This window comes from Glossina fuscipes, unplaced genomic scaffold (assembly GCF_014805625.2).
Source record: "Glossina fuscipes isolate IAEA_lab_2018 unplaced genomic scaffold, Yale_Gfus_2 1, whole genome shotgun sequence".
Lineage (NCBI taxonomy): Eukaryota > Metazoa > Arthropoda > Insecta > Diptera > Glossinidae > Glossina > Glossina fuscipes.
The window spans coordinates 24,926,376-24,943,751 of NW_023998415.1; the positions used below are offsets into that span (position 1 = coordinate 24,926,376).

Consider the following 17,376-nt stretch of genomic DNA (forward strand, 5'->3'; position numbering starts at 1 on the left):
GCAGTAATAAAATATACAAACAATTAAACATAAATGCTTCACAATAATTCACTGGTAATTACAATTTACAGGTAATTAACATTTTTTCTTTTATTTACTGCAGGTTTTCGGCTCATTTTGCTTAGCAATCAGAACGACAATAATTCATGAAGTATTTTAAAAAGTATTATAACACATTTGCATTTGTTTTGGAGGAGATAAATTTATTTGTGTATCCTACCTACCGGTAAACAATTTGAACTTCATTATAAACTTAATTGAGCATAAAGAATTGTTGCGCCGCTATACCTAGCATGTCTATAATGTCTATAGCAAAGCCTAGCAGATCGGTTGTGGCCGAATCTTTTACACTTCACAACTTTAGCTTGAAAAAAAAAAAAATGAAAAGGAAAGAAATAAGTTTACGATATTCTATTATAATATATATAATAATATTGGATCGATAGGACCTATTTCTCATGTATTGTAGGCTCACTCCTTGAGTGCGCATAAAAATATTTATTTATTATTTATGCTCTGTTTTGTGATTAATTGACAAAGAATCAGAATAGGTATTGCTTTTAAAGAGCAAAGGTGTCTTCAATGTGTCTTGCACTGTAATGGTGTTCTGTTAGCGATTTGGACTTGTGTGCAAGCACTTACCATATCTTAATTTTTGTGACTCGGAAAATGTTTAGCACATATCTTTGCACAGATAAACAGACGGACAAACGTATATGCTCTGGTTGATTGAGCGTTCGATACTCTAATCTAGATTATCGAATACTCCGATGGTGGATATGAAAATATTTCAGATTCAATGAAGTCCACAGCAAAATCTATATTTTGTTCGAAATTAAATTCATTTTCTTCACATAAAAGTTAGAACATTTTTGTTGACTTCGGTTACACAAAAAATTTCGCTTAGTTGCGGGCGATTATTTAAATGCATGAAATGCCTTAGCTGGTTAAGAAATTGATTGAAGAAAAATGTAAAATGAAAGTAAAGAGATCGTCTTCCTTAAGGGTTTTAAGTTTGCGGCAGTTTGTAAGCAGAACCCAATGATTATCACCGATAATACTTCTGGGGAATCCCGGTAAATAGCTTATTATTTTTTTGTGATTCTCCCATTACATATATATAGCTATTGTATGTAAATCTAATGTTTCCATGAATGTCTCGAGAACAGTCACTGGACAAATGTTGAGTTTATATCGCGCCAGCGGTCTTAGCTGGTTGAAGATCACACTGAGTGAGATGTCTATCCAAACAAGAAATCATGTCGAAAATCAAAATTTTTACATCCAATACTATTTTCATGTATTACGCACGAGCGAAGTCAGCTAAAGCTTAGGTTGTATGAAAATTACAAATTATTAGCCATTTACAGCGCAGTCTTTGAAACAAAGTTTCGAAACTTTCTTGTTATTCAAATATATTTGCTAGGTTAGAAAAGTAAAGCGAAAGTAACCTCCAACGTATGCTACGAATAAAATTTAAGTTTGTGCAAAGGAAGTTTTGTTCAACAATTAAAATAGATCAGCTTCGTGATCCGTCATAACGCTAAAAATCGAAAGTGACGTTAAATGCAAGCTTCACTATGAACGTCTTTTATTGCCTACGTAACGTAGTGAATTGTGCTTACCGCCAAGAGGCATTGTTATATTTACCTGAAAAACGATTAATTTTCAATTTTCAAAGCCGATGTTAAACCTGCCGTACATCCATTTATTATTTTGGAATAACAAGAAAATAAATGAATAATAATTAAAATGTTGACAAATACACACACACACACACACACACACACAGACACAGAGAGAGAGAGAGAGAGAGAGAGAGAGAGAGAGAGAGACAAACATATACACACGCATTTTATAAAAATTCATACCATTTTCCGTTACAATGACTTCGGTGTGACCGCTGCCATAGGTATGTATATGATTAACGGCATCGTCCAGATCCTTAACAATTTCAATGCAACACTCCAGGGCGCCATATTCATGCTTTAGACTCTTCGCTGCCGGTGGGCCAAAGGTGAGCAATTGATTCAATTTAGGACCCGAATAAATTTTAACCCCTTCACGTTTCAACATATTGCAAACATCGTTGAAAATGTCGCCGCTCATTAAATCCTCATGAATCAGTAAAGTTTCCATCGCGTTGCAAGCTGAAATGGAGAACAAACGCAAGCAAGTGCATATATATGTGTGAGAGAAATCTATTATTCATTTATTTACAGGAGCTCTAATGAATGGCAAATTGCTTGTCTATCTGCATTCATACTTATTCCATTATACATCTATATTATCACTACATATACATATGCAAAAGATGTGTATATGCAAACACTATACAACATACATTAAGTGTATGGGGCTATCAACAAAAATTTCAAGTTGAAACTTTTCCGAAACTTGTTAATTCTCCTTCATAGTAAAATAGCGCATACATAGCGTCCTAGAGAGTATGTATTTGCGTTTGAATCATTTTATAATTTCAGTAACTGGCACATATGCATTTACATATACGCTTACTTCCATACACGCGTACACATGCATAAAGTTTACGCGCGAATTGTTAGTCGTTCGAAATATACATACATGTACATACACTTATGCATTAATATAACTAAGGAGAAAGAGAAAGAAAGAAAGAGAACGAAAGAAAGAAAGAGAGAGATAGAGAGAGAGAGAGAGAGGCAGAGAGAGATCCTTGAAAAGGCATACATATATACCTCGTACTCAGCCCTAATTTTCACATTTAGTCAATACTTTTACTAGTATCTAAATTGTGGTACTTACATACACACATGCATATCAAAATCGAACATAGTTACTTTAACAACTCGAATCTACTTTGCTGGTTGTGTGTGGAATATTTTTTGGTAACAAAAAAAAAAAAAAAAAAAACCACAAAAAATAGAAGAAAGGTTAGTAAGTGCGATCGCAATACTCTTTGAAACAGAAGAAAAATAAAAATAAATGAATAAATAAATGATGAAAAAACAAAAAGAACATAAAACTTGTCAGTTTTAGCAACGAGCATTTCTCAGATACTGCGTATATGCGTACACGGAAAGTAAGCAACAACGCTCAGCGTTTGCTCTCGCGAAAGTTTTGCATTTTTTTTGTTATTATGATTTTGAATATTTCGCTTACAAAGGGCGCAGATAGAAAGATGACAAGGTTTAGTTATTGTCATAAATGAATTTCAAATTTTAAACGAAATATTCATATATTTCTAGATGCTTGCAATTGATTGACTTTACCGTGACGATATCGTTTACATTTTGTTTTTTTTTTTTTTTTTTTTTTTGCATACCTGCTGGGTAATCACATTTAGCATCGCGTGCAATTTTCAAGGCTTTTTGGATGTCAGCATCCTTGTCAATGAAAACATGACAAACGCCTTCAGCATGACCTAAAACGGGTATATGCAACGATTGTTGTTGGATGCTACGTACCAAATCTGAAGAACCACGTGGTATAATTAAATCGATATGATCGTCCATCGACAACAAATCGCTAATTTCTTCGCGCGTTGAAACCTATATAAAAGAAAAGACCGATAACCTATATGTGTAAAGGAAGATATATGCAAACAATCGTTTTACCAATGATACCGCCTTCTCAGCACCAACCGTTGTCAGAGATTCTTTAACAAGCTCCATTAGCGCTTTATTACTATTGGCTGCCTCTTTGCCGCCCTTCAGTAATAAACCATTACCCGATGCTATAGCAAGTGAAGCGACCTGAGGTAATGAATCCGGTCGAGATTCGAATATCACTAACAATACACCAATTGGCACAGTGACTTGAGTTAGATCTAAATTTTCCGCCAATCGAGTACGTCTCAGAACGCGACCAACATTCTATAAAAATGAAAAATTTATATTACGTTTGAGTTGAAAATTCAACTTGACAGTTTAAAACTTTATTGTCGCCCGAAACCAATTATTCCCTATATGCCCCATCCGTATCTCTCTACGACTGACTATTGCAATTTTCCAGTTATTCTTCTCTTCAAGATACCACAAATTATACCTTGTTGCCATATAAGGGCTTACTTTTCACAAGAGCCCTTTCATGTGGAGGACACGCACAATCAACCAACGTGGTTCAAATTTAACACAACAAAAAAAGTCACTATTCCGGGCAAAAGCTTATCATTAGGGGCTTACTTTGTTCGTCTTTTCTTTTTTTTTTTTTGCAAGACCTTTTATAAGAAATGCAATTTAAAATATGATCCCTGCCTATCCAAATTTCCGAGATCCATTCAGCATCGATTTCGTTAAAAATGATGGTCGATTTGTCGTCACCGTGCCTGGCTTTTAACCCAAGTTAACTAATACCATAATATATTGATGGTTGATTCGAGTCACATCTTGATGTGTTTCATATGTTATTTGAAAGTTTTATTTCATTATTGCTTATCATATAAGAAAATTATTTACAAGTTGCTGCATTGTTTGTTTTAAGGCAATTCTTCTTTACCCAATTTTACTGAATATTTTCTTATTGTTATCCTCGTCTTTGATCGATTTATATCGTATACTATTTACTTAATCATATTTTTGGTTTACCGTAATAGCTTAATAGCTTCGCATCTTTTTAGCGCAAACAGAAAGAATTGACGTACAAGACTATTAGAAGTAGAACACGCTTATGTGGACATAAGGATTCCAAACTACGAATACATACAAGAGTTCCCTTCTTTCGTTTCTGGCATCAATTTTGACTCTTAGCAATAATTCAATTAATCGTAAAACTTTATTTATAAAACAAGTGTGCGTCAGTAAGTCGCTTTCGGTACAAGGGTATGTTAAGTTTGCGCGGCTGTATGCAACATCCCGCAGTGCTTCAGCTATATCCGGCTCTTATTATACCGATCGATTTTAGTATCATTTTCTCGATACCGAATCGATTTAAACTTATCTGACCCTTTATCCGTTTTTTTCCCTTGTGCGCATACTACAAGTCGCCATTTTTGAAATATTTTGATAAAGTTTAGGTCCAAGGATCCAATAGCAATCGTTCGGTTCAGAACGTTTTTTCAATTCATTACCATATAAGGCCTTGCTTTGAAAAGTCAATTTACGAGTCACTGTAAGGTCGTCAGTGGCCCACTATAGTGTTTTTACTTGTGCTTATATCGATACGTATGGCTTAAGGGGCATTTTCTACAAACTATGGTACAATAAATTATTATTAGTTCGTCTTTTTTTTTTTTTTCTTTTGGTTAGGATTTATTTAATTTAACGGTATTTGTTTTGCCCTACGTTCGTTTGGAATCGTGGGGGAGAAAAAATACTTTCGATGATTTACAAGGAATTATTAAAAATATGTTTGTACTAAGCGAAGATTCGCATTTTTATGGACGCAAACACTGAGGCACAATCTTTGCCCATAAATGCCATACAAGAAAATATTATTGCCTAATAAAAATGAACAAACAATTACATACACATGCGCGCACAAACGCAAAAGAAGCGGAAAAATAAAATAGAAAAATAAGAGAGAAAAAATATAAAATAATATGCATTCATAAAATATTGACCGAAGGTCTTTGTATACGAGCCAGCTAAACTGACTGCAATGGTTGTCCTAACCGCTTTGGTCTTGCCCGCTTTGCTTTATGTATAATAAATAAAATACGTTCAGTTAGTTGCTCAGTTGGGATTGAATAACTTTGCTTCGACAGACAGCGACGCTACTGTGTGCAAAAATAACTCCTACCTGTTTATCGTCCTTTTTTTTTTTTCTTTACGCATAAAAACAAGCCACATACATATATATTTATTTTGTGCAAAGCATGGTTCAGCATTTTTCTTTTTTCTCCCTAATAGAATGTGAATTCATTGCGAATAGGAAACGTGGTCTTTTGGGCCTATCTATTCAAGTAAACATTTTTGGATCTGGTCACATCTCTGGCGCCGGCCAGACAGTCGACAAAGCATCGATTGAGACAAGCGTTAGTTTACCAAATAAATGAATGTCTGGCGAATGTCTGAAGGTTGCCATAGATTCCAGTTTGATAGTGTTGATTTGAGTTCCCTAATATGCTTTCTAGACGTAGAAAAACTAGCACATAATACCTTTTCGCATATTGCGGCCGCTTTTGTTTTAGCTATCAGCTCTCCAGTCAGTAGCCAGTAGTGATTAACTTTTCTGATTTTTTTTGGAGCAATTCAGAGCTTACTACACCCAACTAATTTTCCCAGATGGGAAGGCCGAAAATATTCGGCTTTAACGCCGATAGTAACGGTTCCCCCTTGCCCGGCATACACTTTTATTTCTCGCCCTCATGACCCAAAGCTTCCACATTTCTATCCAAATTTGTTTAAAGCCCACCAAAAGCATGTTGTGTTCACTTTCACGGAGTAACTTGTTTCATAGCGTGAAGCTGAAGTCAGGACTTCCACACAAATGCTACCCTTTTGAAAAATCGGTATCTGATATGACATATAGTTATGTAGAAAAGTATTGGAGAAGTTTCAAGTTGTTATTGTATGAACTAATAAGAAATTTTTGTAGGAAGCCCTCACAAGAGAATTGTTGAAATGTGTGGTATATATGAACTCATGTCCTCACATATCCATATATGAATATATAGTGCAAATAGAGATATACACACTTACATACATATAAATATATATATTATTGGTACGTTATCCGCATGCAGACTCGAATCGAATTACATGTGAACACAATCGCCTATATAAGCGAACATAGTAACTCCAAACAAATTACATATATTATGCATTATAACAATCTATACTCGTGGAGACACTATGAGAATATGAGTTACGCATTAAAGATAGTTCATAACACTTGACTTTAAATAAACACTCAGACATCTCTCAGTATTCTTTATAATTAGATAGCACTGCGTACTTAATTGCGTTGAGAATTGATCTGATTGTCTTTCAACGTGTGGGAATTTACACAATATTAAAAATCATCAAAAAAATAATTTACGCCTTGCAACGTATGTTGAGCACATATATATGTATGTATATATATATATATATATATATATATATATATATATATCGAGATTGTTTTTCTTTTTTCTTTCTTCGGGTTTGCCGTATAGTGTATGTCAGACGTGGGCAACCGCTGGCCCCCAATATTGTCGAGTCCACCCGACTACGCTTAACATTTCAAATAATTCAATTTGCTCGCACATAACAACGCATGCTGCAAAGGGATTGCATTTGCGCTCGCTGTCGACTCAGCTTTGCAATTATCAAGTGCGCGATATGTGTTTAAATATTTGCTTTTTGTTCATCAGGTGATGAAGTGAGCGTTTCGTCAGTCCGTCAGTTCATTTGGCCATCTATCCCTGTATTTCTTTACCTATTCTTTTGTCCTTTAATATGCCGTTATATACGAAGTAGAAAAACCACTTCGTTTCTTCCTCTTACTCAAATCAAGAAAGCCTCAGAAAAAGTTCAAAAACTATTACGAAAACCTAAAATTTCATTAATACTATCTCGAGTACAGTTAATAAAATTCAAGATATTTCTGAACGGGTTTAACCTACATCCGAATATTACCGTATGCGATTGTTTTTTAAATCCAAAAAATTAAATCTTAGATACTTTGTGCTATTAAAAAAAAAAAAAAAAAAAAAAATTCTTTAAAAGTCCCCTACGTCTCGAGACTAAATGCTCTATAGTGTGCGTGCACTTATTTCTCAATTTTAAATTAAATTTTCTTTTCTTTATATTTCCTTTGTTCAGATAGTTGACATTTGTTTGACTTTGCCATTGAACATTTGGTCCATTGTCAATGTTTTCTATTCCATTTGTATATTTGTGTGTTTATCTCGTTTGCCTTGTTTACACGTTTACACAAACATATTGCGCTTACATTGCGAATTGTTATTACATGTATTCATATATATATACATATATATATATATATATATGTATATATATATATAAATATACATATATATGAGATATATCAAAACACTTATGAAATCTCTATTCTCGTTTCGAGTTCCGTACGTCATCTCCCTTTAACAAGGACATTATACGACTAAAAAAAATTTCTATAATAATTTTGCTCAATTTTCTTATTGACAATAAATGATTTTATTATATGCTATAATAAATTTAATTTCATTGCATAACAGTTTCCAAAAGTATACTGTGACATTTCAGAGAAATGCAGAAAACTCATAGGTGTCGTTTACTTGGTCTTGACAAGTTCAAATGTCAAATATATGTCCAGTGTATATTTGATCAACATACTCGTAGGCTTAAAAATATGGGATACTCTTCGGAAAGAACACTACATTAGTTCAAATTTGAATCGAATGGCTTGGAATGAGTGACCCAACTCTGTCCACTTATTACTCTTTGCTCTCGACAAGACGTAAGTTATTGAAATATCTATTGCGACTCGAAGAGGCTCCCTGTGCCGAAGCAATCGCTGCCGGATAGGTGGAGAGTCAAGCTTGCTATCTGTCATTGTGTAACTTTGATTTTAAACTCGAACTGATGCCTTTGTTGTTGTTGTTTATGTTTATTCAAAATTGTTTCTAAACAAAAAATTCATTAAATTAACTTCATTGAGACGATTGATGAGTAGATATGTGGGGGACATGTGAGGATAACTCGAACTCTTTCAGTGCCTCTGTTAAGAAATTAAAAGTGTAGAATGACATTTTTCTTTGGTGATTACGAATTTCGGCTATTGAATTGCATAAGTTCTTGCCACTTTCTCCATGTTTTCGCAGCACGTAAAATGTAAAACGTGCGTTTCTATCTTCGGCACATGCAGCAAAAAGAACTCTTTTAAACACGAAAATTTCACGCAAACACAAGAAAGAAGAATATCTGTACATGCAAGGGCAGTTTTATAGTCCTCCAATGGCAGGAAACTCTCCAATGGAGAAAAATAAAAGAAAATATAGTGCAATAAAACAACATCTCGTCTCTAATACATTCAGAATAACTTTAAACACATTTACAATTTCCCATTTTTTTGATCTGAATTGTTTACAATACCTTTACAACAACATTTCAACGAGTCATTTGTGCAATATTTTCGAAAAAATAAACGAAGCATTTCTGTTAATGATATAAAAAGAGTTATTTTTTGATAGGGAATTTAACCTTTTTTTCATTTAAACGCTCGCCAATCATAAATAAATAAATATATTTAAAAGGCAACCTACTTAGTGTTGCAGAATGAATAAAATTGTAGAGTAAATGATTTTTTTTTAAATGCAAAGTAAAAGCAGTTTGTCTCAGAGCTCGTCAATTTAAAGATGCCTCGTTCGAATGCATTCGATGTTGAATATTGTTTTTTAAAAATACATTTGTTATTGAATGCACTTGAATGTATACAATTATTATTTTTTTATTACTTTCCCCTTTCGTTGTAGCAGTCGCAACGTCTCAAAATTTTCGGTGATTTTTCTAAACTCAATCAATATTATAGGACATGCGAGAATTAACGGTCCATAAATAAATACGAAAAGCCGTGTGATGTCGAAAGTCATTCAGTTTTGAAAATTTTGAAAAATTCACTTATTCGACGATAACACTTTGACGAAGATGTTAATATACAGTTTGCAAGGTTGTCAGAGATATCAGAGCGTTTACTGTGAAGATGCTCTTTTAATACCAGAAAAGGGCGTAAATGTTTCGCTAGTTTCCGCAAGATCTTAACTGCGAAACTAAGCACGAACTGAAAGTCAGTTTTGAATCATTTATATAAGACTAGATATAAAAAAAAAGTTTGATAGATGGCTATTACATGAATTAACGGTAAAAAATCGAACAAACAATATTTCCATCTGGAAGTAGGTAATGAAGCGAAAGTCGATAGACCGATAACGGACAGCAAATAGTGAATTACTTAGGACAATAGTATATGAAAATGATCCTCGTTCGAAATGAATGGATCTACACACATCCTGGCAAAGCCAGTTAAGGTCCTTCTTTGCGTGTATTGCGATTGGATGAAAATATCGTGAAATGTGACTTTATCAGACAAATCAGTTTGAATTATGTTGGAAAATCGCCACGAAGTTTTTTCTTGGATCTTTTGTTATCAGCTATGTCTACATTTTTCTTGCTTTTCGCTTCTTTTTCACACCCATCGTGGGTACATAAAGTTGGTCCTTTCATTCCAAAATACTAAGCGGAGACTTCATAAAGTATATGGCACGCTGGATCAACATAGAATTTCTTAATCGATTTATCATCCAACACATCTACACGTTTGTCCGTATGTTAGTTGTTCGTTGTGAAAGCAACAATTTCTCTCGCAGATTCTTCGCTCAACGAACCTAAATGCGAGTTTATAATTGCCTAATGGGTATTAAAAATTTATCTTAAGGTGCATATAACTTTCTTATGGGTAATTGTGTGTGCATATATAGATGTGTGTTGAAAATAATTTACAACTTCTTTGGAAAGGTACTCTTACAATAGTAAATAAAATATATATATATATATATATATATATATATATATATATATATGTAGAATGGCGAATAAAATTCTTCTTCAATCTGTTGCATATTCTTTGTATGTTTTGAGATTTTCTTCGCTTAAACATTTTAATTAAGGATTTTTCTCCTATATTTTGCTAAAAATAAAAGCTTTGCTATTTCTGATCATTATGATGAAAATCATTCAATTTCGTGAATATGTTAAAAGAATGTTTTTGCAGCTTTCAGTCATGCTGTTGCACTTAATATTATATAAAACTTATATGACATTTTTTTTTTTTTTCTTTCTTCTTTTTATTGCGAGAAAACTTTGACGCTCTTACTAAATCGAACATTCACATGCACGGGAATATGTACATATAAATATATATATATTTATTTATATATTTTAAAATAAATATGTGTATTAAAAGTAAAACCGTGCATGTGGATGTGTATTTTAGTGTGAGCTCCAAAGTTTACCTTTTTGCGATATTTCATATTATATTTTGAGTTAAATTTTTTTCCCATTTTTATTCGCTGAAATGCAATTTGCTTGAATATATAAATTTTTTGTTTTTTTTTTTTGTTTTTTTTTTTTCTTATAAATGAACATAACTCGCACGCATATATACAAAGAAAAATATATATATACGAATATTCACAAAAGGGAAAACTTTGTTCGCTACTATCCGGAACAAGGTGATGACGTTGTCATGCGGAAATAATTTCAAGATTCAAAAAAATTTTACCGACGAAAAAAAAAATACAACATTTAAAAAAAAAAAACAAAGTCCCATCTTAGCTTAGTACACAGGTTTAATTAATGTGCATGTGCCACAAACATGTGTGTCTCTTACGTTCAGAGACTTTTAAAACATACGAAAGCTATACCTTAACTCAAGTAAGGAATTTGAAGAAAAGAGAAAAGAAAAAGTTGCCGAAAATTAAAATTCTTTTGTGTTTGCGTTGATTTATGCATAAATTCATAAATATTGTATAAATACAATGGAGCAATTAAATTTATCATAAGATATAAGCCGTTTGCATCCTTCGAATTGCAAATAATGCATCGATGCATAGATCCGTAGCGAATATGGAGTCAATCTTGAGAACAACAAATCTCCAATGGCTGCGAACGGTTGATTGATTAATCTGTGCTGCCTACATTTGTCGCTTAATTGACGTCACTAATACATCACTATGTAACTTGAGCGAGAAACATAATACATATCAAACTCTCCGTAACTAAATTTTATATATAAATTGCGATGCCCGGTTACAGTCTGTCCGTATTTGTTGCGGCTGCGCGACGCCCAAGTTTCTCATTTCCACATATGACATAGAGAGTATCACGCATAAGGGACAATACCATTTTATAGCATTCCTTCTTTATATTTTTTTGTATTTTATTATCTTAACTATGACCTAAGCTCTGTAAACATGATATAAAAACACTTCTTTTGGAATAGCGGAGCGGGGTGCGAGGGGAGGTATTTTGAACAGTGCAAGAAATGGACTTTTTCGAACGCGCATTTTAAGTGCACTAAATGCATATCTGATAATAACAAAAAAGCGATTGATGATCAAAGAAAAAATTAGAAGCACAAGGCTGCAACGTCCATAGAGTTGTTCAATTCAACTCCATTAAGCCAATTGCATTTCTCTCTTTTAAGCTCGCACCTTGAATTTTCAGTCCGATTGCCTTCAAATTTCAACGCGAACTTTAAAAAATTAGTTTCTCTAGTGAGCATCAGCGAATTGATTTAAACAAAAAGCAAAAAAACAAAGAATTTCTAATTAACGGCATATTTTTTAAGATCACCTTGTTCAAAAAACCTCTCATGGCTCATTAGAGTTTGCAAAGTATTTTGAAAAAAATTTCGTGTTTGTTGTTTTAGATGTAAAGAAAGGTGTGCGTGTGAAAAGGCAACGAAAGGAAGGTCGATGTAAATATGGAATAATTTTGTGAGGTCTAACTTGCTTCCACGTTATTCCGCATAGACTTGAAAAATTTCTGCTATCATATTTAAAAATTCATATATTAATAAATTCCTTCATTTCTGGTAAACGAGAAATGTTCTAATGAACATGATATACATACATATCACTTAAGAAGAAAGAAAATTTATTAAAAATACAATTTATTCCTGCACGTTTAAAACATAATTAAGTTTTGCGTCTAAGAGCTTCGTATATACTTGAAATGTCGGAATAAATTTCAGCTTTCATTTAATATAACATAAAGCAATTCATATATTTGATGCATAAGCATCGGCACAATAACAAATCCTTACAACAATTATTGAATATGTAAACAATAAAAAAATCAGGAATTTTTTGCATTCGACTCAAATACTAGTATTCACTATCCATAGGTATTATGTGAAACTTTTATATTCATCAGCATATTTAAATGTGTTCGTCTATGCGTCCATTCATTAAAATTTACGGTAAAAATCTCAAAGTCTTATCACTTTAGTTGAGTGAAATCGAACAACAAATATATTTACAATCATCAAGAGACCGTCTACAAGCGCGAGATATTCTTTTCAATTACGCTAATGGCTTACAGATTAACGTTCATTAATGTACGTAATTTTCATATATAGTTCATTAATGTACGCAATTTTCATATGCAGTGGATTACTGTTTGCTTACTTTTTATATTATATATGAGTAAGCATCTCTTTTATTCACAAGCAGTCAAACAATACAATAAAAAGTCAATAATAATTTTTTTTAAGAATAGATTCCTTTCAAATCAATCGACATGAATCGTATATAACGGAATTCTTTTCCTTTAGTTCAGTTAATCACATCCGTGCCGATCAAACTCGCTGTATAAAATTATGTCAAATAAATATATGGAAAATTGTGCCGAAATTGTGTTTGATAGGAATTTTTGCGAATCGAAATAATCCAACACCAGACAACCGGGAAAATAACATAACTTTTGGCGAAACAACCGAAACTTAAACAAGAATTGATAGTGGAGAATACGATGGGTTGTTCAGAAATTCGAACTAGACTTTAGGTAATGTTAGACTTCATAGCCAGCGACAGGGTTGCATTTATTCGCCTACAAATGGACGTGGTATCCACTGGAAATACACCTTTTGGCGAGTTGTACAATCGAAGCGTAAACGAGTGTTGTTGGAGAATGCGATGGGTTGTTCAGAAGTTTGGACTCGACTTGAAGTAATTTTACACTTTGCAGCCATCAACTAGTGACAGGGTTGCATTTATTCCACTACGAATGGACGCGACATCCACTTGGAATAGAGCTTCCCAAGCCGAGGTATTGATGCAAAATAGTCAATACATTGCTTCTTAATACCTTTAGGACATCAGCTATCACTTGCAGCTTAACTTATCAATTATTCAGAATAATCATTAAGATATTTTTTGACATCGACAACCTTTTGCATTATCAATCAATCATCTAAACTTTTTCTATTGTCACATTAAAAGTGTTGATAGCATTTTGGTTCTTGGGGATAGCACTGGATGTTCCCGGGCTTTTGTTTGTAAGTTTGCGGCTCCGTTCGTGTTTTCCGTGTTGTCTTTTGTTAAGCTGTCTGAGAGATTACTTTGCTTTTATAAACATTGTTGTGTCAAAGTGTTCAGATATATCTTTGCCCTACGATTGCTGCTTTGATGTTAATTACTTATCCGTTTTCTATTCTGTATTGCTCGTGTTTTTATAAAGTCAATCTTTCTTTTAAAAATTTTCTAATGTCTTTTTGTTGTTGTATGTTGCTGATTTTATTTGCATTAGCTGATTTCTGGTTCTTCCAAAGCGGATTTTTCTCATTCCGTGGATACATTGCCTAATTCGTGTTTTTTTTCGCTTTTAGTTCTTACGTGTGCGAGCAAAGCAGTTGCGGACCATTTTCTCTCATTACTTTTAGTTTGTTTTCTATGGCTTCCTTTGGCATTCTATTAGAATGGTATGTTTATACACAACATGTCCCCTCAAGGTGGGTCCGGCTTCCGGTCGTTACGTAACCTGTTGATTATGCGATCGTTACGGATCACCGAAGTGTGGTGGCATTATCGGCAAAGCTGCGGACGCAATGTTGAGTCTTTCAAAACGATTACGTTGGTCATACTCTGACTGTGCCAAGCGGGACATCGATTGATAGTAACTTTGACAATTACAAAAATCGGACACACGCCACTTGTGATTCGGATTTATGTAACACCCGAAAAGATCTGAGCTAGACTCAACTTTCAGCCGATTCAGAATCACTTTTTGAATCAGTCTAAGTCTGTTTCCCCGGCTACCTGTATGCGTTCAACCTACAGGCCGCAATTTTTGAGATATCATAGATAGTTTTTCCGTTACGGTCACTATAACACCTTGCTTTGAAAAACGGTTATGCGAATAACTGTATCAAGCAATTAACGCGATTAACGTCACGTCGTTTTATGTACACTTTCTCACATTTACGTGAGTGCGGTTAAGGGTGAGGGAGCAAACCCTTAGTTAATTGGCTTTATATAGAATCGAGGATTTGTCGACCATTTCCTTAAACCAATTATTCTCAATTTGTCCAGACAGCTGCTCGTTCGATTTTATCTCGAAAAATATTTCACGAAATGGGAAAAATTTTCCAAGCAGAACTCTTGTCGTTAGCAAAATTTTAGTTTTAGTTTTACGGGATAGGTACAAGTAAATTGATTTCAGATATGCATAGCTTAGTATAGTAGTAACTTTGTAATGTTTTCTATCTCCCGGTTCAAGAAAATAAATAAATAAATATAATAATAATTACATGAACATAACGTACAGAGAGTAAACAGAGACATATATACTTACTTTATGACTAGAATCGGCAATTTGTTTTAATCCGACGGACAAATTTTTCAATTTGCCTGTGCTCAGCGACAATCGTGAGAGCAAAGGTTTTGCGAGACCATTACGTTGGGCATCGGAGAGATCTTTGGCGTTGGCCTCCAGAATGAATTGTTCTTTGCTTACCAATAAATCAGCCAATGTGTGAACAGCGCTGGCTCTTTGCTCTGGAGTTAACGTTTGCAATTGACGGCTGCCTTCCCTCGCTGCAAAATACACAAAAAATAAACATGAGAAAAGTTTGAACGCGTCGTTCACGTATTTGTCAAGAAAAAAATAAATAAAAAATAAAAGCAATAGTTTAACCGAAAAATTAAAAAAGAAAGGCAAAGAAAAGAAAACTTTACTTCTTCCGCTCTTCACATCGGACAAAACATTCATGCAATTCGGATATTAGTTAATTCTTGACAAGCGTTGCGCTTAAACTTTTTCACTGCCATCAAACGTTTCGCAAAAAAAAAAAAAAGAACGAAAAATCCTTTATGTAAAGCTTAGGCCGAATTTTTTAATACCCATACCATCACGCACCGCCCTGCGTTCGCCGATTGCTAGATAGCATAATAATCCATTCATTCATTCCATAGAAAGACATATCGTTTATATTGTAAATTCGAACTTATACCTTTTTTTTTTATTAATGCTGAAGCTACCTCATAGACAATTTTCAAGATTAAACGACTTTTATACGCATATAAACCTTGCCTAGTTGCGAGAACATTCTGTCTTCGAGCCTTTTTTCTTGGAGAGGGATTTTCACGGTAACACCATCAGATATGCGAACGGTCCAAGGGATACGAGAAAAATTTCTTATCCGTTTTTTACTTTACATTCACGGCGACCGACCATTGAGAACATAATTATTTTGTGGCATCTTCGAGGAATATTTGGTTGCGTTGTGAACGCTTGAATCAATTTAATATGCCGTCTGGAATATTGTTAAAGAACTCTTTCGTACGACGATTTTAACATCAATTTGAAGTTTAATTAAATCCGGAATTAGTGCTACGGTATTTCATTCAGTGCAGTCTCACGCATACACCTTTACGCGCAGGCACTTTTAAACGTAGTTTAAAATGAATTCATTGAAATCTTTCCAAAGCATTTCATTTACTATTTGATTCGAATTTTCTTTTCATTGAGTAAATATTTCGCTAAAGCCAACCGTGGTCGTACATTAACAGCTTACGTTACAGATCGGATGTAAAAAACTTTTACAATTACATTCTAACGAACGCATATGTTGAGGTAAACATATCAATAATAACTCTGCGATGGCTAACGTTTTCCTTTAGCGAACGAATCGTTACCGTTTAAAGTATTAACGAGCGTTTATTAAAATTGATGGAACGCATTACCACAATTAAATTATGTTTAATCATTCACACCAGAAAGCCTGATGACCAAACAGAGCAAATCTAAATTAAAAGAATACTGACTTACTTGAACGCTTTACATGCCTTTGTTGCTGTCTACGCATATACTTAAACTTAAGAGTTTTCCTATATATTTTATAATGCTTTTGTTTAAAACAACAAACGATACATTATAATAGAGGTTATCAGGAGAACTTCATAACCCAGACAGGACCTTAAGTCACGACAAGAATTGTGTCAATTTTGATCACCAAACTGCTACGCGGTGTAGATAGTTAGTACACATAAATGTGTACCGTACTCGAAGAATATATTGTCAATGAAAGTGTTGGACGAAAGCAGTTGCAAAACTTCCGTCAACGTAGCTCAATTTACGCTCGAAGATTATGCTTCCAATAAAAGAATTGAAACGACTGAGCGCACTATTCATGATTAGCTTTTAGTTATTCGAAAGCGGCAAAAATTTCCGAACAAAATTCATTTTGCCTTAATGCTAACACTAACGCTACGCCATACGGTACTTTGTTGTGGTTTTTTTTTTTTTTTTCTTCCTTCTTGGCCTAAGACATCTGGGGCAGAGGAATGTGGAAGCTTCTGAAAGGACGGCAGATAGTTATTCAACGTTTTACTCTCAATTTTCGATATAAATTTATGCATAAATTTTCCATAGCTGGCCCTTTATAGCAGTAGTTATTGAATCCACTAGG

General features: G+C 33.8%; 1 protein-coding gene across 1 annotated transcript in view; it reads right to left on the minus strand.

Annotated features, from left to right (window-relative positions):
* Window positions 1–17,376, minus strand: part of LOC119632527 (delta-1-pyrroline-5-carboxylate synthase) — a 47,139-nt gene that overhangs the window by 572 nt on the left and 29,191 nt on the right. The window contains exons 8-11 of the mRNA XM_038025464.1: window positions 15,261–15,502; window positions 3,597–3,854; window positions 3,305–3,530; window positions 1,872–2,150 (exon numbers count right to left, since the gene is read on the minus strand). Coding sequence (XP_037881392.1) covers window positions 1,872–2,150; window positions 3,305–3,530; window positions 3,597–3,854; window positions 15,261–15,502 — 1,005 coding nt within the window. The remainder of the gene's footprint in view (window positions 1–1,871; window positions 2,151–3,304; window positions 3,531–3,596; window positions 3,855–15,260; window positions 15,503–17,376) is intronic.